Source organism: Astyanax mexicanus, chromosome 12 (genome assembly GCF_023375975.1).
Source record: "Astyanax mexicanus isolate ESR-SI-001 chromosome 12, AstMex3_surface, whole genome shotgun sequence".
NCBI classification, from domain to species: Eukaryota; Metazoa; Chordata; class Actinopteri; order Characiformes; family Acestrorhamphidae; genus Astyanax; species Astyanax mexicanus.
In genome coordinates, this window is record NC_064419.1 from 45,259,943 (window position 1) to 45,281,836 (window position 21,894).

General features: G+C 37.3%; 1 protein-coding gene across 7 annotated transcripts in view; it reads right to left on the reverse strand.

Annotated features, from left to right (window-relative positions):
* Nucleotides 1–21,894, reverse strand: part of bcar3 (BCAR3 adaptor protein, NSP family member) — a 476,193-nt gene that overhangs the window by 304,505 nt on the left and 149,794 nt on the right. For all 7 annotated transcript variants that reach the window (XR_007441434.1, XR_007441435.1, XM_049486025.1 and 4 more), the window contains 4 exons: nucleotides 11,893–12,332; nucleotides 7,758–7,858; nucleotides 3,078–3,892; nucleotides 735–850 (listed from right to left, as the gene is read on the reverse strand). Coding sequence is in view for 5 of the 7 variants with exons in the window: in XM_049486025.1 (XP_049341982.1) it covers nucleotides 735–850; nucleotides 3,078–3,892; nucleotides 7,758–7,858; nucleotides 11,893–12,332 (1,472 nt within the window). In the remaining 2 variants the exon portion in view is untranslated. The remainder of the gene's footprint in view (nucleotides 1–734; nucleotides 851–3,077; nucleotides 3,893–7,757; nucleotides 7,859–11,892; nucleotides 12,333–21,894) is intronic.

Consider the following 21,894-nt stretch of genomic DNA (forward strand, 5'->3'; position numbering starts at 1 on the left):
ATTTACACGGCCAATTACCCAACCCACTCATTAGGACTCCCCCTATCACTAGTGATGCCCCAACACACCTGGAGGGTGAAGACTAACACATGCTTCCTCCGATACATGTGAAGTCAGCCACCGCTTCTTTTCGAGCTGCTGCTGATGCAGCATTACCGAGCAGCATCAAAGTGCATTTGCAGGAAAGCGCAGCGACTCGGCTCCGATACATCAGCTCACAGACGCCCTGTGCTGTGGACATCACCCTAGGAGTGATGTGGGGAGAGAGCGCCATCTACCCACCCGGAGGGAGCAGGGCCAATTTTGCTCCCTCTGACGCCGGCAGCTTGATGGCAAAGCTGTATGAGCGGGGGTTTGAACCTGCGACCTCCTGCTCATAGTGGCAGCGCTTTAGACCGCTTATGTATTTATTTTTTACAAGCTGCCCCGAAACGTGTCTGTGACCCACTTTTGGCTACCGACCCACCAAATGAGAATCACTGGTTTAAAATATTAAAGAAATTTGTAATCTTTAACATTATGCCTTCTGGAAATCAGATTGTATTTCTCTTATTATGTACTTAATATTATAAAGCAAATAGATGCTCTAAATAACAATAAAACTATAATGTTCATTTTACTTAAACATAAATCTATAAATAGCAAAATCAGAGAAACAGATTCAGAAACTGAAGTGCTCTCTTAATGTTTTCCAGAGCTGTTTATATAAAAAAAACTGATGCTGTTATGTTTACCTTTCCAAGAGATCCTGACGGAGTTGCCTTCCATGAGGAAGGGTCACCAGCTCCAGTCCAGAGGTCACACCCATCTGAGCTTTCATCTCCTCAGAAACGTTCAGAGTCCTGGCAACCTAGAGAACACAGACACAACACTCAGTTAAAGAGCCACTAAACCTATATCATAATTAATTTTTATTTTTAATTTATTTTTAGCTGAAATGTTTTTTTCTGACGTAATGAAACGTACCAGTCATGCTTAAACTTTATTTAAACATTTCCTAACCTTTAAAAAAATGCTTTTATTGTGGTAATTTCTGCCTCTGCAGCACCCTCTCAATTGTGTTCAACTGTGCTATAGGCGTGGATGATGCGTTTGTGTACTTTGGTACGCAGACACATCACAATCATGCAGATCAGTCAATCAATAATACCGCCCCCCCCTGCTGACGTCCAATCATCTGCGTCTCAACGCTATCAGAGACACACTGCTGCTGCTGCAGCTGCTCAGCCAATCACCTCTCTCTTCTGCCCCTCCCCTAAACCCATACATCACCCAGTGCCCCTTTCAAACTACAACTTGCTTTTTTTTTTTTTTTTGCATTTTTAACAAATGCATTTAAGGGGCACTACAAGGGACACAGAACTATCAATAAACATCTGGTCAAACATTTTCTGGTCTATTTTTATACATTTCTTTACAAGGCACACTGGATTATAAAGCACATTTTAAGAGACACTATAAGAAACTTCTAATTCAGCAGGTCTCGCCTGAGATTTCTCTCCTGAAAACTGTTTATTTGGGTGAGTAAATTGCTTCTGTTTATTTATAGTAAGCTTAGATTCCTGAATTTCTCCAGCACTAAAGCTGGAGCATTAGCATTAGCATTAGCGGTTAACCGCTCCAGCAGTGCTACCTGGGGTTAGGAGCAGGCTACAGGCCAAAAATACTCACTTCTGAACAGGGAAATTGAGGTTAGCGGCTAATGCTAATGCTAGTCCATTCTCTGTGCTGGAAAAACTTAAATAAAACCCCTGTAGAACTCTGTACTTCTTAATACCTGACTGGTAAAATTCATACATAAGGAGCACTGATGATTTTGGAGAAAGTGAAAGGATTTAAGTGCGCCTTATAGTGCGAAAAATACGGCAACCAAGGGTTTCCATATCAGTGTTACAAGTTTTAATTTTAATTTATTGTTCCTTGTATCTTTTTTTATTTTATTCTGAATTTCATTATAATTTCACACTTCCTTCTGGATGCAACTATTTTTGCAACCCTTCCTTTGACTCTCATAAATAGCTTTCCTGTGATCTAATTTATAAACATCCAGACAAACAGCCTCCTGCCTTTACCGCCGAAGACAGACGGACCTTTTATATAAAAACTGAGATCTGAAGAAGCTTTTCTGTTTATGATCTTAAAATAATTCTCTTCATGCTCTTTAACCTCTTTAATTCTTTAACCTGGACTCAGCCGCCGTTCTGAGCGGTTCCTCACCAGCCGGGCCAGAAGAACCAGTCCTTAGCTTACTGTCTGAACAAGCTGGAGTCACATGGAGCATGCTAATTATGGAGCTGTCACTACTGATTGTATTCAAGTCGTGGGTGTGGATGGGCGGTTTTGTTTTTCGTGCCGTTTCATTAGAAGTTGCCTGGAAAGTCATGGTTTGTGGGTGGCTTCAAAGTCAGATCAAAGTTTTCAGTGTAAGAGAGCGGCATTTCCTCAGTAACCCAGACCCCACAGGTTCCAGAATCTACTAGAACTTCCATGATCCTTATATAACTGTATTTTTAAGGTGCACCAAATTATAAGGCGCGTTATGCGACACTAGTAAGGAACAGGGGTTGCCATGGTGTTATGCCTGTATTAACAAAGAGATTTAAAGTGTGAATGAATGTAGTGTTAATGGATTTGTTTTTTTAATTATATATAAATAAATATCATTTAAATATAATTTATTTACAGCAAGCTAAGATTTAGGTGCAGCAGCATTAGCATTAGCAGCTAACTGCTAGCACTAGTTGCAGTTAGCAGGTAATGCTGCCCGACAACACTTTTTCACTGAGGAACCCACTGAGTATTCTGGGTGATATTAGCTAGCGGTTTGTTCCACGTAGCTTGTTTTAAGACAGTAAACATGCAGACTACAGTTCAATATACTCACATCTAAACGGTGAAAGAGCTAGCGCTTAGCGCTGTGGTTAGCAGCTAATGCTAATACTGCTTTAGCCTCAGTGCTGGAGAACTAAACTGAAACTCCTGTATAACTCTGTACTTCAGCAGAGTGGCTTTATTGCTCCTTAATTAATTAATTTAAGGGTAAGTCAATTTTTTTTAAACAGTGTATTGATGCGTACCTCGCAGTCCGCTCTCAGCATGTGCTTGGCGATGGTCTTGGGGTCCTGACTGACCAGCAGTTCTTTGGCTTTCTTCAGCACAGACATCTCCAGGGGTTTATTCTCTGACGGAAGAAGCCTGAAGTCAGTTTCTGCTGGTTTAAACGCGGAAACGGTTTCAAACACAGGTCTCCGGTATCCTTTCAGCTGCTCTTTTTCCACCGTCTCTATGTCCAGCAGTCTGTCTTCTCTGTCCTCCGCCTCGTCTTCTTCCTCGCTGCCGTCCTCCAGGGCCTCGATAGCGTGGTGGTAGGAGCTGCGGTCCAGTTTGGTGATCCCACCATTCCTCCATTGCTCCTCGTTGTCCGTCTTCAATCGTTCTACGTAGCCGTTGTTAGCGTTGACCTGAAGGCAGCTGATCTTTTCCATGGCAGTCCATTCGGCTGGGCTGCAGGGGCTCAGTTCACAGTAGCTCAGCTCTGGGCTGGTCAGGGTGGTTGACTGCTGGTGATGCTGGTGCTGATGCTGATTGGGGGAAGGTCGCTGCTTCTGGGGCTTCACCGGAGGGACCGGAGGTACCTGGGGAGCTTGGGGAGCGAGGGGCTGCAGGCGTGGAGAGCGAGGAATCCTCGAAGAGGGCACTTTGCTGGGTTTAGGGGGCGGCTTGGGGCACAGTTGGCTGTCAGAGCCCCGGATGGCTTCACCCGGCTGGGTCTCGAAGGCCATCCTGCGAGGAACCGTGGGGCTGAGGGCAGGCTCGCTGCCAGTCCTGAACACTGGAGACTTGGAGCAGGACCGTGTCTCCATATGGTGGGCTGGAGCCTGCGGTCTGGAGCCTGGAAGCCAAAGAAGATGCATTAATTATGCATGGTTTCGTATTAATTTATTTATCATCATCTCTGGCAACCCTTCATAGACACACTAAAGCCTTGGGTTTGTAGTCTATTGTGAAAAGACTGGGTATCTCTTGAGTTTTATTGTAACGACAGACTAGATGGAGCGACGCTAGCCAAGTAAAATGCAAAGACAGGTTTATTAACCGGCAGGAAACCAGATGTAATAACCAGAATTGCCAGACTAACAATAATCTCACCAGATACAAGAATCGTAGTAGACTATACAGTCCAACAGAAATGTAAAAGTTTCAAGTTTAAGACAAATCGATATTTGGTGGAATAACCCTGGTTTTTAATCACAGTTTTTATGCATCTTGGCATCATGTTCTCCTCCACCAGTCTCACACACTGCTTTTGGATAACTTGCTTTGGATTTACTCACTCCTGGTGCAAAAATTCAAGCAGTTCAGTTTAGTTTGATGTCTTGTGATCATCCATTTTCCTCTTGATTATATTCTAGATATTTTTAATTTGGGAAAATCAAAGAAAAACATCATTTTTAAATGATCTCTTATTTTTTTCCAGAGCTGTAGATCATCATTTGTGCCACGATTTGTGACTACAGGGGAAGGCAGATGTTAGTTTCGTTTTATTATTTCTGTTCCACCTTAAGTCTAATGGAGCAGTGTGGAACATGTACTTGCAGTATATATAGCTACTACAGGTGCATCTAAAAAAAAAAATAGAATATCATTGAAAAGTCACTTTATTTGACTTATTCAGTTTAAAATGTGAAACCCATATATTATATAGATGTATTAAACACAGATTGGTCTTACAGCCAATTAAAACCCATAAATTAGTGTCTCAGAAAATTAGAATATTATATAAGACCAATTGGTACTTTTGGCAGTGTGGGCAGTGTGCCAAGTCCTGCTAGAAAATGAAATCCGCATTTCCATAAATGAAAAATAAATGCCCATAATTACTTTTCATGCTCCGTCTTCATTGGCTGTTGATTAGACTCGGCACTACTAGATTACACCAGGGTCAAAACATATATTCAGTATGCTTTTAATATAAATATTCTTCTGGTCTAAGCCGTAATCGACAGAACGAAAATAAACGTAACCCAGCTTTAGACACTCTGAACCGATTGCAAGATAAATTATGCATTCATTCATGAATCTGAATTTTGCACTGCAATGCAAAAATTCCAGCGCCAAACACAAACTGACTCAAAAACCAAGAGCTGCTAATGAACCCCACTCTCCAGTCCTGACACACAGTCAACCGGAAAAACGTGAAACATTCCTGCTGTATTTCACTCAATTCTAATTCACCCCGCATCCACTTCCTCCTCCAAACTCTCCAAACAATTACTTAGCATTCAGATTCCACGCCTCACTTCACACGTCAGATTCCCAGCGTCTCCACGGATCCGAGTGAGGGAGGAGATTTCTGCAGAGCTGCAGAGAGAACCAGAACCAGCGAGAGGGAAAATAGCAGCTTTTCAAAGCTGTCAGTGAAGCAGAGCATCAGCCGGGAGAGAGAGAGTGGACGTTAGTGGAAGTGGAGCGTGTTCACCTAGTGAAGAATCTCCTCATACTGAAATCCAGAGTATTTTCTAAGAGTGATATTGAAGTCTTGAGTGTCTCTGGATATACTAATAATGTAGCATTAAGTATTTTCTTGTACTGGTATTGAAAGCTGAGTATTTTCTGATACTGATATTCTGAGTATTTTCTGATACTGATATTCTGAGTATTTTCTGATACTGATATTCTGAGTATTTTCTGATACTGATATTCTGAGTATTTTCTGATACTGAAATTCTGAGTATTTTCTGATACTGATATTCTGAGTATTTTCTGATACTGAAATTCTGAGTATTTTCTGATACTGAAATTCTGAGTATTTTCTGATACTGATATTCTGAGTATTTTCTGATACTGATATTCTGAGTATTTTCTGATACTGATATTCTGAGTATTTTCTGATACTGATATTCTGAGTATTTTCTGATACTGAAATTCTGAGTATTTTCTGATACTGATATTCTGAGTATTTTCTGATACTGATATTCTGAGTATTTTCTGATACTGATATTCTGAGTATTTTCTGATACTGAAATTCTGAGTATTTTCTGATACTGATGTTCTGAGTATTTTCTGATACTAATATTCTGAGTATTTTCTGATACTGATATTCTGAGTATTTTCTGATACAGATATTCTGAGTATTTTCTGATACTGAAATTCTGAGTATTTTCTGATACTGAAATTCTGAGTATTTTCTGATACTGAAATTCTGAGTATTTTCTGATACTGAAATTCTGAGTATTTTCTGATACTGATATTCTGAGTATTTTCTGATACTGATATTCTGAGTATTTTCTGATACTGAAATTCTGAGTATTTTCTGATACTGATATTCTGAGTATTTTCTGATACTGATATTCTGAGTATTTTCTGATATTGATATTCTGAGTATTTTCTGATACTGATATTTCTAAATTATCTTCTGATAATGATACTGAAATATTGAGTATCTCTGAATTTACTGATAATGTAATATTGAGTATTTTCTTGGGCTGGTATTGAAATTTGAGTATTGTCTGATAATGATAAATCACAGGTATTAACATATTTCATATCTTCTTATACTGAAACATTAAGTATTTAATAAAACCAAAAGTTTGAATGTATTCTGATACTGGTTATGAAATGTAAGGGAGTATTTTGAGTATTTTTAAAACTGTTAATCAAACTTGAGTGTCTGCTATTGATATTGGATATTGTAGTATTAAGTAGGTACTAATGCTATTGTATTTGAGTATTTTGAGTATTTTCTAAAATAGTTCCAGAAATCTTGAGTATCTTTGGATATTGGAATGATTAGTATATTTTGTTATCTACTGGTTCTGGCATCTACAAAAATATAAGAATTTGAGTATTTTAATTGTTTTTTCAAACTGTTAAGTACAACATCCTAGCTATCGTCAGATATTGGAATGATTAGTATATTCTGATACTGGTTCATACCAAAAAACAAGTATTTGAGTATTTTAGTTGTTTTTTAAAACTGTTACTGAAATGTTAAGTGTCGTCTGATACCCAAATATCCAAGTATCTTTATACCAAAATATTTTAAGAAGTATTTGAGTATTTTAATAGTTTTTTAAAACTATCACTGAAATTTTGAGTATCATGTGATATTGGACTGATTAATATATACTTGATATTGGTACGCACCAAAATATAAGTATTTGACTATTTGGAGTATTTTCAAAAAGGGTACAGAAATCTTGAGTATCGTCTGATACCCAAATAACGAAGTATTGTCATACCAAATTATTAAAACAAGTATTTGAGTATTTTAATTGTTTTTTTGTTTTAACTGTTACTGAGCCCTTGTGTATTGTCTGAACTTGGAATAAGTATTTGAGTATTTTGTTACTAAACTCTTGATTATGGTATGACATTGATAATAAAATAAAATATTGTAATATTGTTATGATATTGTTACTGACCGAATAGCTTAAATGCCTTTAAATGACGGGTGTATTTCACTCAATTCTAATTCACCCTGCGCTGCACTGCCTCCTCCACTCTCCAAACAATTACACACTCCAAACAATTACTTAAGCATTCAAATTGCACGCTTCACTTCACACGTCAGATTCTCCAGGACTCCAGATCTCGGGCTGGGCTCTGAGTTAGAGGAGAGGGTGGTGTGCGGAGCTTCAGAGGGAGCGAGTTAGAGGGAGAGTGGCGGGTTTTTCAGGCTGTCGGTGCAGCAGAGCGTCAGAGCGAGAGCGTGACGGAGCATCAGAGAGGATGAAAGTGGAGGTTAGCACGCTCACCCAGCGGAAGAAAGCTCTCGGACTGATGGGTCTTCAGCGCTCCTCTCCGCTCCTGGACGTGGTTCAGACACGCCGGCTGACTCCCACACTTGTCTTTGGTGCTGTGAAGGACAGAACCGAATCAGTTAGTCTCAGAGACGCTCTGAAAACATAAAAGTTTCTGGACAGACAGTCGTTTCTACACTGTGTCTGCATGCATGTGTGTTGGTGTGTTTTGTGTGTGTGTCTTGTTCTGTTCAGTAGAAGCTTGTAATTTAGTTGGGATATTTATTGTGCTGGTTTGTTTTGCCGTTTTGTATCATGTTGGGTTTTTTTTTTTAGTTACTGACACACTCAGGCATGCTGGGGTTCTCCCCTCCTAACCCACAGACACGGCTTTTTATTCTACAGACCAGACCTGTACTTATCTCTGCTGCCTTTACATTAAAACAACACAGCCTGAGATCACACACAGCTCCGTTTATTATAGAATAAAAGAGAGATTTTGCTTTCTGTGTTTTTTTTTTTATCATAAAAATCCCAAGATCCATAAGCCTCTGAGTTTTTGCACTCTCAAAATGCTGCATGATATTGGGGGAAAAAAATAAACATTGCAGTATTTCTGTGATATACTATACTATAGTGAATTAAGAGTTCAGGACATAAGATTAAGCGTTGGACAGTTTAGCTGTACAATGTACTCTTAGATACTGAATTTTTAAGTATTGTACCTGAAACAGGTACTGAAATATATATATAAGTATATTCTGATACAGAAACTGAAATACTCAGTATTTCCTGATACTGAAAAATTGAAATATGAAATATATTTTGACACTGATAGTGAAATAAGATTTTGTGAAATTAAGTATACTCTGATAAGTATACTGAAATGTTGAAAGATTAAGTATTTTCTGATACTGAAACTGAAATACTGAGTATTTTCTGATACTGCTAACTTTTGAAATATTCAGTATTTTATAATACTAAAACTGAACTGAGTATATATGTGTCACACCTGGCGCTGTAGGCGCTTCTGTCTCTCCCACAATCAGCTCTACCTGCAATCTGCAGCCTCCGGACTCCATTGCCCAGGATGCACCTCACACTGAAACTACACTGACTCATGATCACATGACACATCACATGCTTCTACCAGGAAGTCGGTCCCCAGAATACTAGGCCTCATGGCCTATAAAAGGGGCTCATTTTGCACCTGTGCTCCGCCGAGTATTGATGGTATTTTTCCTCATACAACGCGGTTCTTTTGCCTATTTTTGTATCTCTTGTTTTTTTGACCTTGCTTTGTTCACCGACTCTGATTTTTGCCTGCCCTCTGATATTGCCTGCCTGTGTTTGACCTCTGGACTGTTTCTACTCTGGTATGTTGTATCCCTTCTGCTGTTGTTCGCCCCTGTTGATATATTTCTGTCTGACTATCCCTTTGTCTGCTACTTTATTTAATAAAGTCACGTTTTATCTGCATCAGCGCGTGTCTGAGTCCTGTCCAGCCATGACAATATGATACTAAAACTGTAACACTGAGTCTTTTATGATACTGAAACTGAAATACTGAGTATTTTCTAATATAGAAACTGAAATACAGAATATATTTTGACACATTAACCTCTGATTCTGAAATATTAAAACATTCAGTACCTTCTAATACTGAAAATGATTGTTTGAGTATCTTCTGATTCTGACACTAACATTTTAGAATATCTTTTAAACAGTTACTAAATTTAAGTAGAATTGGATGTACTATAAGTATATTGTAGAAACTGAAACACTCAGTATTTTCTAATACAGAAACCGAAATACTGTGTGTTTCCTAATACTGAAATTGTAAAATGATTCAGTATAATCTGAAAATGAAACTAGAAATACTGAGTATTTTCTAATACAGAAACTGAAATTGAACTCTGGCATTTCCTTATACTGATACTGATACTATTAATATTGAAATACTCAGTATCTTAGAAATTGAAATATTGCGTATTGTCTGATTAATTATTTTGACATTTTTCTGTTGGATCAATGTTACTCTTATTTTTTCACTCTACAACCTCATAGGATAAATATGCAGTTAGCAACATGACATCACCCTGTGTGTGTGTGTGTGTGTGTGTGTGTGTGTGTGTGTGTTTTGTTTTAAGAAAGATTAGTTAAAGGATTGTATCAGATTAATTCTTTTATATCCTGTATCTGATTCAGTATTATATTCTGACAGCAGTCTGATGCTGATTTATTGTGTTTCATTATGATGTGTTTGGTCACAGTGTTGTAAAAAAGCAATAAGCCACAGAAGGCCATGCGTTACTGTGATGTTATCATGGTCGAGGGGTCCTGGGTAAACCGTCAGACTGATTTATTACTTTCATAAAACAGCACCATTAAAAAATATATCCGTGTTCAATAAATAATTTCTTTGTTTTATTAGTAATAGCTGTAATAAACAATGCTTGTGCCAGGCAGTGCAGTGTGTTAACCATTGTTAACCTTAAGCTATTGTTACCGAATGTTAACATGCATTAATAATATCTTGGTGCATTATTACAAAATTACAAAGTTTCTGTCACAAAAACCTTGTATCTGAATTTTTACCATTTTTAAATGGCTGATATACTGTAACCATTTTAAATTGAACATTGTTCTTCATAAATATGCCAAAAGTTACCCATATACACAATTGTGAGGTGTTATCTTGTGAGTGAGATGAAGTGTGCTTATAGATAGCTAGGTGACCTCACACACACATCCCACAGTTCAGTGCACCGTTCTTTAGCTTTCAAGGGACATGACAAAAGTCATGGGACACAATACTAGATTGTGAACGTTAAAAATGCAATAAACCGTAAACTATATATTTTTTATATTTATATTATATATTTATATATTATATAATATAAATATTTATATATTTATATAATTATATTTTATATTTTTTTCAATAGCTTAAACTTTCATTTTTAGCATTTTTAACATTTTAACTGAGGGTGGAGTCAGCGAAAATCAGGAGGTTTAGTGCCCCTTTAAGCCATATTGAAATCTCAAAAATGCAGCAATATAAACACACTTAAGTTTGAAACATAAATGCGACAATAGAAAATGTATGATCGTGACTGGCAGCTTCTCGTTAGAATTGTCCTTTTGAACAAACAAGCATTGAACAACATCAATGCAGTGGACCCCACATGCGCATGCATATTCTTCAGCTTTAATGCGACATGGCAAAAGTCATGGGACACCATATTATGACTCTAGTTTTGTCTTTTGATGTTTGGCACACCAGTGTACAGGTGCATCTCAAAAAAATGTTATATCATTGAAAAGTTACTTTATTTCAGTAATTCAGTTCAAAATGTGAAACTCATAAATTTAATATATATGTATTACACACAGAGTGATCTATTTTAAGCGTCTATTTATTTTATTACTGATTATTATGGCTTACAGCCAATAAACCCAAAAAATCATTTTTTATTATTATTATTATAAATTATAATATAATATAAGACCAATTGCTACTTTTGTCAGTGTGGGCAGTGTGCCAAGTCCTGCTGGAAAATGAAATCCACATCTCCATAAAAAGAAAGTTGTCAGTAGCAGAGGGAAGCTGTAAGATATGAAGTGCTGTAAGATTTTGTGGGAAAACAAAACTGCACTGACTTTAGACTTGATAATAAAACACAGTGGATCAACACCAGCAGATGACAGACATGACTCTCCAAACCATCACTGATCATCAGTAAATTTTACATTTCATTTGTAAATCAAGGGAGCAGAGTCTGGAGGAAGAGTGGAGAGACACACAGTCCAAACTGCTTGAGGTCGTGTGTGAAGTTTCCACCAATCACAGACAACTTTTATGGAGATGCAGATTTCATTTTCCAGCAGGATTTGGCACACTGCCCACACTGCCAAAAAGTACCAATTGGTCTTATATAATATTCTAATTTTCTGAGACACTGATTTTTGGGTTTTCATCAGCTTTAAGACATAATTCTAATTTTTTGAGATGCACCTGTATTGTGTCAAAGCCATGAACTGTCATAATGCACCGTTGCTTCAATGCCTCAGTGCCTGAATTTCCACACCCTTAATTACTCGCAGGACTGGGAACCAAGGCGGCGGTATGATTGAACCCGTTCCTCACCTGAGGAGGTTCCCACGGCCGAGGGTGTGATCTGGAACGTGTCCGTTCATGATGTTCAGGCTCAGACGCTTGGAGCTCTGGTTCTTCCTCTCTCGGTGGCCGGCCTCCACTCGTATGGAGCCCACGCCGTACTTCTCCTCCAGGCACCGCAGCGGCAGGGCCCGGTTGATGGGCTGGAAGATGATGGCCCCCACCACCTCGGAGACGGGCTGCCGATTGCCGACGTAGTACCTGACCAGCGCGGGAACGCTGTCGAAGCCCTCCTTCTCGAACAGGAACTGCACCCGCGAGTACGCCTCGTTCATGGCCACTACCTGCTTGTTGATCTTGAAGTGCTGGGGGCTGTTCTTCCACTGGCAGGTCAGGACGTAGTTCCCCGGGCTGGAGAGCGAGTCTCGGATCAGGAAGTCTCCGTCGCGCTGGACCAGGTTCTCAGCCACCTGAGAAACACATGGAAAGGGACATTGGAAAAATTCGTTTTTGTCAATCTACTAGTGCATCTCAAAAAATTTAAATATCATTGAAAAGTTAGTTCATTTCAATAATTTAGTTCAGTTAATCTATTTTAAGTGTTCATTTCTTTTATTGTTGATGATTATGAAGCTTACAGCCAATGAAAACCCAAAAATCAGTGTCTCAGAAAATTTGAATGTTATATAAGGCACCAATTGATACTTTTATAAGTGTGGGTAGTGTGCCAAGTCCTGCTGGAAAATGAAATCCTCTCGCATCTCCATAAAAGTTGTCAGTAGCAGAGGGAAGAAGCATGAAGTGCTTAAGTAAGATTTTGTGGGAAAACAAAACTGCACTGATTTTAGACTTGATAATAAAACACAGTGGATCAACACCAGCAGATGACATGTTTCTCTAAACCATCACTGATTGGTGGAAACTTCACACTAGACCTCGAGCAGTTTGGACTGTGTGTCTCTCCACTCTTCCTCCAGACTCTGCTCCCTTGTTTTCTAAATGAAATGTAAAATTTACTGATGATCAGTGATGGTTTGGAGAGACATGTCATCTGCTGGTGTTGATCCACTGTGTTTTATTATCAAGTCTAAAGTCAGTGCAGTGTTTTCCCGGAATGCGGATTTCATTTTCCAGCAGGACTTGGCACACTGCCCACATTGCCAAAAGTACCAATTGGTCTTATATAATATTCAAATTTTCTGAGATACTGATTTTGGGGTTTTCATTGGCTGTAAGCCATAATCATCAACAATAAAAGATCATTATGTGTGTGATACATCTATATAATATATTTTTTTTATTACATAATTCCATATGTGTCCCTTCATTTAATTTAATTACATTTTTTCATGTCTTTAATATTAATCTACAATGTAGAAAATAAACGGCGGCTAGAAATGCCCTTTTTTCAAGTGTGCTTAAGATGTCTATCCTGTTCTCAGAGAGGTTATTAGTTACATAAAGCAGCTGTTCTTACACATCATTTATGGACTGAGGCCGGCGAGTGCTTATGATCGTATGGAAGTATTCGTGTCTGGGAACAGAATCTGATGAACTTAGATGGTGATTTGAGGTGATTTAATTGGGATGAGCTGGAGCTTCACAGCGTGAAGGAAAGAAAAGCAGCAACAATTGTTCAGCACCTCCAGGAACTCCTTCTTTCAAAACGCTGAGATTAAAATACAAAGAGTGTGCAGATCTGTCCTCAAAGATACATGTGATACTTATTTAGAAGAATCTAAAGTAGAAAACATATTCTGGTTTGTTGAACACTTTTTTTTCTTTAGAGAATAATTGAGCATGTGTTCCTCTAAAGCTTTAATAAAGTCTTCAATATTAAATTTACAATGTAAAAACACATAAAAAGAAAGAAACACATTAAATAAGAAGAGGTGTGTCCAAATTCTAACTAATACAGCACAATAATGACTCAAAAACTCAAAATACTGACATAGCAAATCACTTAATAATGAAGGTGTCCATGCCATGACCCAGACATGACCCTGTGCTTCAGGTTCTCCACTGTTATGATCGTTTTTAGGGGTTAAATTTCCTTCTCTAGGTTTCTGACTGACGTTCAGTAAGACGGCTGTCTCTCTGATTCTGTCGGTGTGTGTGTCAGTCAGCAGTAAGAGTAAAAGGAGCTGTTAAGTGTAAATCACACCTTACAATTGCTCATTATTCTCCTCACAAAGCCCCGGCAGCACCCGAGCCATGGCCAAGGTCATATTTAGCCACAACATGGGGCCACTGTCAGCAGGAACCGGTCCTGCTCAGCCGAGCCTCATCAGGCGGTTCTGTAAACCTCAGGGGTAATGATTGATCTGTGATTGATTTGGAAAACTGATCTGGAATCTAAAATGTTGCGTAAACTCCTGCTGTTTATAAGGAAATTTAGGGGGTTTAGTTCCAGCTTGAGATTAATGCTGTGTGTCAGTGGGCAGGTACAGACCTGCAGTACAGTGTTAACTAGATCAACAACACAGTGTTCAACGTATCAGAAGAAACTACACTCAAATAACTTAAATAACTACAAATCCTCACTAAACATCTCAAAAATATATAGAGTTTTTCTATTGTTTGGTCTTTTTGACCATTGTTGCACAGCTGCTAAAGATCCAAGCTCTTTAACTAGTATTCATTATTCTTACACTTTCTCTATTGTGAGATGATTTCAAGCTATTTGAACTTTCGTTATTTTGAGCTACTAAGTATATAATTAAATTCAGTGATCTATTTTAAGTGTTTATTCCTTTTATTGTTAATAATTTTGGCTTACAGCCAATGAAAACCCAAAAGTCTCAGAAAATTAGAATATTATATAAGACCAATTGGTACTTTTGTCAGTGTGGGCAGTGTGCCAAATCCTGCTGGAAAATGAAATCAGCATCTCCATAAAAGTTGTCAGTAGCAGAGGGAAGCTTTAAGATATGAAGTGCTGTAAGATTTTGTGGGAAAACAGAACTGCACTGACTTTAGACTTGATAATAAAACACAGTGGATCAACACCAGCAGATGAAACAATACTTTTTGTTGTACTTAGAAATAATATAAAGCCATTAAAACACCAATAAGATCTCTATGTTCAGTGATACATTTTAAATCAAGAGATTTTATAATGACATGCATATTTCTCCACAGCCACATAACATGTATTCTGGATGTAAAGGGGGTTTGTGGGTGGGTGGGGGGAGTATTATTTAATTAGTCAACAAACAAATCTAGCATGTGACATAAAGTTGGGTAACAAATTGAATTATTATACTACTGCTAATGATTTTTTGTGTTGGTTAAAATTGCTGGTTAGTAAATTTGAAGGTATATTCATGCAGCTTGCCGTCAGCTGCTGGAGCCCTGAGAGCACAATTGGTCTTGCTCTCTCTCTGGGTGGGTACAGTAGATGGCGCTCTTTCCCATCATCACTTCTAGGGTGATGTGGATCAGCACAAGGCTGCGTCTGTGAGCTGATGTATCAAAACCGAGTCACTGTGCTTTCCTCCGAGCGTTAGCGCTGTGATGCTACTCGGCAGTTGGAAAAGAGGCAGATTCTGACTTCACATGTGTTAATCAGACACTTTTTTTGTTCAGGGGCTTCAAGTTTCAGCGAATGACTCGTTTACGGGCTTAGCTGTGTGTGTGTGTGTGTGTGTGTGTGTGTGTGTGTGCGCACATTTGGAACATGCATGTTTACTGTGTAAGCAGCAGCCGTGTGGGCTCTGGAAGTTTCTACATGGTATAGAGTTACACAGACACTACATATCAGGGCATCTGATGACAGTTTCTCAGCACTGACCAATCAGAGCGTGCTGTAATGAGCGTGCTGAGTGATGGATCACCGTGTTCATGGCTCACAGTCAAATCCTGCACCCCAGCGTGGGAAAGAGCAGAAACTGGGCACAGAACCCCCACCTGCCATGTGTTCCTGTAACAGTTCTGAACCAGGCCTGCGCTGGACCTTTATACACAGTCCAAAATCCTTGTTTCTGAACCAGTTTCTGAATCAGTTTCTCTGATTTTGCTATTTATAGGTATATTTTTGAGTAAAATAATTATTTTTTTAATCCTATAAACTACTTTTACTACAACATTTCTCCCAATTTCCAAATAAAAATATTGTCATTTAGAGCATTTATTTGCAAAAAAATGAGAAATATCTGAAATAACAAAAATCAGAAATCAATATTTGCTGGAACAGTCCTGGTTTTTAATCACTGGCATCAAGTTGTCCTCCACCAGTCTTACACACTGCTTTTGGATAACTTTATGCTGCTTTACTCCTGGTGCAAAAATTCAAGCAGTTCAGTTTGGTTTGATGGTTTGTGATCATCCATCTTCCTCTTCATTATATTCCAGAGGTTTTCAATTTGGTAAAATTAAAGAAACTCGTTATTTTTAAGTGCTCTCTTAGTTTTACTATATAGATATATATCAAATTATAGTGAAGAACTTTATAATATATAAGTACATAATAAGAGGAATACAATCTAAAAAAGGCAAAAGGCCCTATCCAAAAGGCATAATGTTAAAGATTACAAATTTGGATCGGGACCCAAAAGTGGGTAAAAAATAAATACATTTTAAAAATATATGAAATAACAAAGAATCAACGCTCATCTGATTTTTTACTATTTTGTATTTTATATTGGGAAAAAAGACAGAGTTTTATTAATAATGTAATCTAAACGCAGAGTTATGCAGAGAAGTGAAATCTCTAATTTTTTGGTCTCATTTATTTTGTGCTGTTTTTATGTTTCATTTTATTGTAGCAACTTTCAGTTTAAAAAAAAGAATCATTTTTAAGTAATTTTTTTTTACAAAATATGACTTTCATTTTCAATAAAAAAGATCCTAAAGAAAGGTGTTAAAAAAGGTGTGTGTATGTTTCTGTTTAAATGTGGTTCTGCCAGTTCTGAGCAGGTTTGTCTCCTGTGAGCTGACTCATGTTCAGGTTCTGTTAACTGATAACATTTGTCGCCACATTAACCATCAGAGCACAATGACAAGAACTGAACCCAGGCCTTCCAGCTTAACCGGGTAGCAGCACTGGTCCTGTGAGGAAACTCCATGGTGTTCTACAGTAGATCCTCTCAGAGGGCCTAACATATGCTAAAAACATTTTTTTAAATAATAATTTCCAAGTTTATATAATCTACTTATTTATGAACATCTACATCTAAACAATTACCTACATACATTTTCACACAATTATCTGAATTTTCTACTCCTTACATTTTAAAAATAGCCTTATTGCTGATATCCAGATAAATCTCTCCATCAAGTTAGAGTATAGAGAATCTGATTGTGATTGGATGTAGAGAAGTATAAACATATACCATTCCGACTCCCTATTGGTTTATACTGTGATCCATCACACATGCACACTTCAAGACAAACTTGAGTCCAACTAAGCTTTAACTTTAATACATTTACATACTACTAAAATACATTCATTTACAATCAGCATATATGCAGCTGAAACACTAGGGAGCAGCCTAGAGCATCCCAAATTATATTATCAACATTAAAATGTTAATAATAATTTAACATTACAGTCATTTTGGCTTTAAGAAAAATGTGTTTTTTCCCATTACATTATGTTTTACTTTTATACTTTAATTAGTTTTGAAACCGGTACTTTTTTAAGTACTTTTACTTAAAGAGTAAAAAGGTTGAGTTGATACTTCTTCAACTTCTACAGAAGTATTTTAAACACTAGTATCTACAACATACTTCTACTTTCAGAGTAGTAAATGGAGATACACAATTTCACACCTTTGATTGGTGGTCCAGCTGTTAGAGACCAGTGTTTTAAATGACAGTAAAATTGACCAATAATATCTTCCCTCTAAGTGGAAAGTGGGCGGGCTTTGTCATTGCTTAATTTATGGTAATTTTCTCATGCTGTGGCACTACCACGAAGCTGGAGAGAATCGCTAGATTAGTCCTAGATTAGGTGGACCTAAACCGGAGCTTTTTGAGGTTTTAGAGTCATTTCATCTGCCACAATTACTAAATATGTAGTTGGTGATTTGGGATGTTTATCCAGACCAGGACTACAGAGATTGGCTGTGCACGCGGCCGTGGGGCTCAAAGAGACGTCTGCGCGCGTCACAGGAGCTCCAAATCAGCGCAATTGACCGCGTGTTACCGCAGATTTCCAACCGCTATAATGACCGCACCGAACCGCGCGTTCCTGCCGCTAGTTTGGGCATTACAGCGACCGTTTTCCCAGTGCGGCACTTTGCAGTAAAGGTTGATGGATAGCTACGGTGCGTATTGACTAGTTTCTTTTTTAAAAAGAACTGAAAGACAAGACAGAATGGCAAAGGTGTACACCCTCACCTGTAACCCTGACCATCCCCACGCCCACTGCGCTGTGGAGAGATCAATCTCTGAATAAAAACCTTCTGACGGAACTTCTCTCCGGACTGTAAATAAATCTGATTGTCTGATTTGGACTTGATTTCCAGAAAGAACTGCTGATGGATTTAAAAAAAGATCAGATGCAGGACCCTGCTCACCCATCCACCACTTCATCCTAAAGCACTAAAGGTAAGTTATTTTACTCTGTTTAGGCCGCTGTGCCAGCTGGTTTGATTGTATCTGCACTGCTGATGCTGTTTGTGTAATGTGTTTGTGTAATGTGTACTGCATTCACCTATAAATATATGAATATACCTTTTGTTATCAAATGTAGTTATCTAAAAGATGTAGCTTGTCTCCAGACCAAAGCTCCAAACAAGTCATATTTAGTTTTTTTATTGGTTTAGAAATAACTTACTCCTGTGGAAGGGTAGGTGTAAATGTTTAGTAGCTACTAGTCCCTATGTATACAATAGTTATAATGTGTGGTTTGCAACTAAGCTTGTTCTTTATACAGGTCTGGTGATGTTTAGTTCATTTTAAGGAGGAAATTTATTTGCTTAGGAAAGTGAAAGCTGAATTTTCCTCTTTTTTTCTTAACTTGCAATTAATTAGAATAGAAATCAGTTATGAATCATTTTTTCTGATTTTGCTGTTCATAGGTAAATGTTTGAGTAACATGAACATTGTTGTTTATTCTATGAACTACGGACAACATTTCTCCCAAATTCCAAATAAAAATATTGTCATTAAGAACATTTATTTGCAGAAAATGAAAAATTGCTGAAATAGCAAAGAGCTTTCAGACTGCAAATAATGCAAAGGAAACAAAAGTTCTTATTCATATTCAAGTTTTAAGAGTTCAGAAATCAATATTTTGTGGAATAACCCTGTGTTTTTAATCACAGTTTTTATCTTCTCTGGCTTCTCCTCCACCAGTCTTTCACACTGCTTTTGGATAACTTTATGCCTTTACTCCTGGTGCACAAATTCAAGCAGTTCAGTTTGGTTTGATGGCTTGTGATCATTTATCTTCCTCTTGATTATATTCCAGAGTTTTTCAGTTTGGTAAAATCTAAGGAAATCATCATTTTATGTGGTCTCTTATTTTTTTTCCAGAGCTGTATATATACATGTCAGAGGTTTTTAATAGCTGAAGTGTAGCTTCTTCAGCTCATTCTGCTGCACTGGAATTGTGTGAAGGACGGTCTGTAGAAAACACAGCCACATGTCTTAATTTCATTATCATCTTTCACAAAGAGAGCGAATGTTCCTCTGCCAGGGTGGAGGCATGACTCCAGACAGGAGGAGGTAAACAGCAGGGAAATGCAGGTCTCTCTCCTGCCAGTGCTGCAAAACTGGAGAAACTTCTTATTTCTAAAACTTGGGACACAATACTAGTGACCTGTGTCACAGCCTTTGGCATGTCAGTGCAGTAACTACTGCAAATTATTCATTAACCTATGAGCAAAAATAATTACAAAACATACTTACAAAAATAATGAGTTTCCTTAATTTTACCAGATTAAAAACCTCTGGAATATAATCAAGAGGAAGATGGATGATCACAAGCTGATCATCAAACCAAATGGAACTGCTTGAATTTTTGCACCAGGAGTAAAGCAGCATAAAGTTATCCAAAAGCAGTGTGTAAGACTGGTGGAGGAGAACATGATGCCAAGAAGCATGAACAAAACTGTGATTAAAAACCAGGGTTATTCCAACAAATATTGATTTCTGAACTCTTAAAACTTAATATGAATATATTAATATAAATATGAACTTGTTTTTTTTTGGCATTATTTGAGGTCTAAAAGCTCTGCATCATTTTTGTTATTTCAACCATTTCTCATTTTCTTGCTTTACATTTTCAGTGCCTTGTTTCAAAAGCTACGAGTGGTTTTATTAATCATGCAATGATCTGTACAATTATAGGATTTATGGATTATTAGACAGGAACGGGAGCATAGGATGATATGTATAGTTTGTAATTGTAAATTTAAAAAGGCCTTTTAAATAACTACACTGTACAGTATTTTTCCTATATATTTTTTAAATGTCACATTTATAACACTGTTCACTGAAACGTACGCTTGCGCGATAAGATTTTTTGTGGATGTATTGCCCCATAAATTATTGCGATAAATGATATATTATCGTCATTTTAAGAGCATTAAATACAGCTAACAATAATATAGCAGCATAACAAAGCAAGTGCACCCTTTGTAAGACAACAACATTTTAATTAATCATAGTTATATACTTTTTCTTCTTCTACTGGAGTCTGTGCACACCGTGTGTATGGCGCCATAGTTATTAAAGCAGTGATTGGGCTATTAGTCTAAAATACTGTTAACTGTTATATGTGAACAAATATACAAATAAACAGTCGATAAAGTAATTGTCATGTTGCACCTACTGAAATGTGTTGGGATTTTATGAGAAAATGCAGTATACCTGAAATATGATGTGCATGTTTTCATCAGATTTTATTGAGCAATTTTAACACTTTAAAGCTAACCATAAAATAAAATGTATTTTTTGGTTTTAAAAAGAAGCAACAGTTAATTTTACACAACACTGTTGCAATGCTTTTACATTACAGTCAAATAGAGTTTATAATGGCAAAGTACCGTATGCAAAAAAAATAAACATAAAAAAAGTGTTTTTACATAAATGTTCTGCTATCTCTAACGCCAGAATACAACATTTTTGGGCTTAATCATTGTAGCACCACTGAAATTTAGGGGGTTAATTAATTGTTGCTAATCTATTGGATCAGGTTTATCGGCTACAGGCATACTATGCTCTCTTAAAGGTTCATGAAGTCATTTTTTTCAGGGTTTTTTTTTCATTTAGTACAACATGATTTTTATGTTTTATAGCAAAAATATATATGTATTACAGTAATAAGTAAAATGTGTAGCACAGCTTTCAAAGCACTCTTTTTTGTTTTTACTCTAAAGTAACCTACTAGTGCATCTCAATTATGCATAATTAGAATATCATTGAAAATTGACTTCATTTCAGTAATTCAGTGCAATGTGAAATGTGAAACTCATATATAATATAGATGTATTACACACATAATGATCTATTTTAAAGAGATTTGATAAAACACAGTGGATCAACAGCAGCAGATGTTGCACATGTCTCTCCAACCATCACTGATCATCAGTAAATTTTACATTTCATTTGTAAATCAAGGGAGCAGAGTCTGGAGGAAGAGTGTGAAGTTTCTACAATCAGTGATGGTTTGGATAAAGAGACAAGTCATCTGCTGCTGTTGATCCACTGTGTTTTATTATCAAGCCTAAAGTCAGTGCAGTTTAGTTTTTCTGCGAAATCTCACAGCACTTCATCTTACAGAGCTTCCCTCTGCTACTGACAACTTTTATAGAGATCTGGATTTCATTTTCCAGCAGCACTTTGCGCACTGCCCACTATAATAGTATAATATTCTAATTTTCTGAGACACTGATTTGTTTGGTTTGGTTTTCATTGGCTGTAATCCATAATAATCAACAATAAAAGAGATATAAATGCTTAAAATAGATAATTCTGTGTGTTTAGTACATCTATATAATATATAAGTTTCACATATTGGTCTGAATTACTGAAATAAAGTCACTTTTCAATCATAGGGCTTAGAACAGATGCCATTTACAC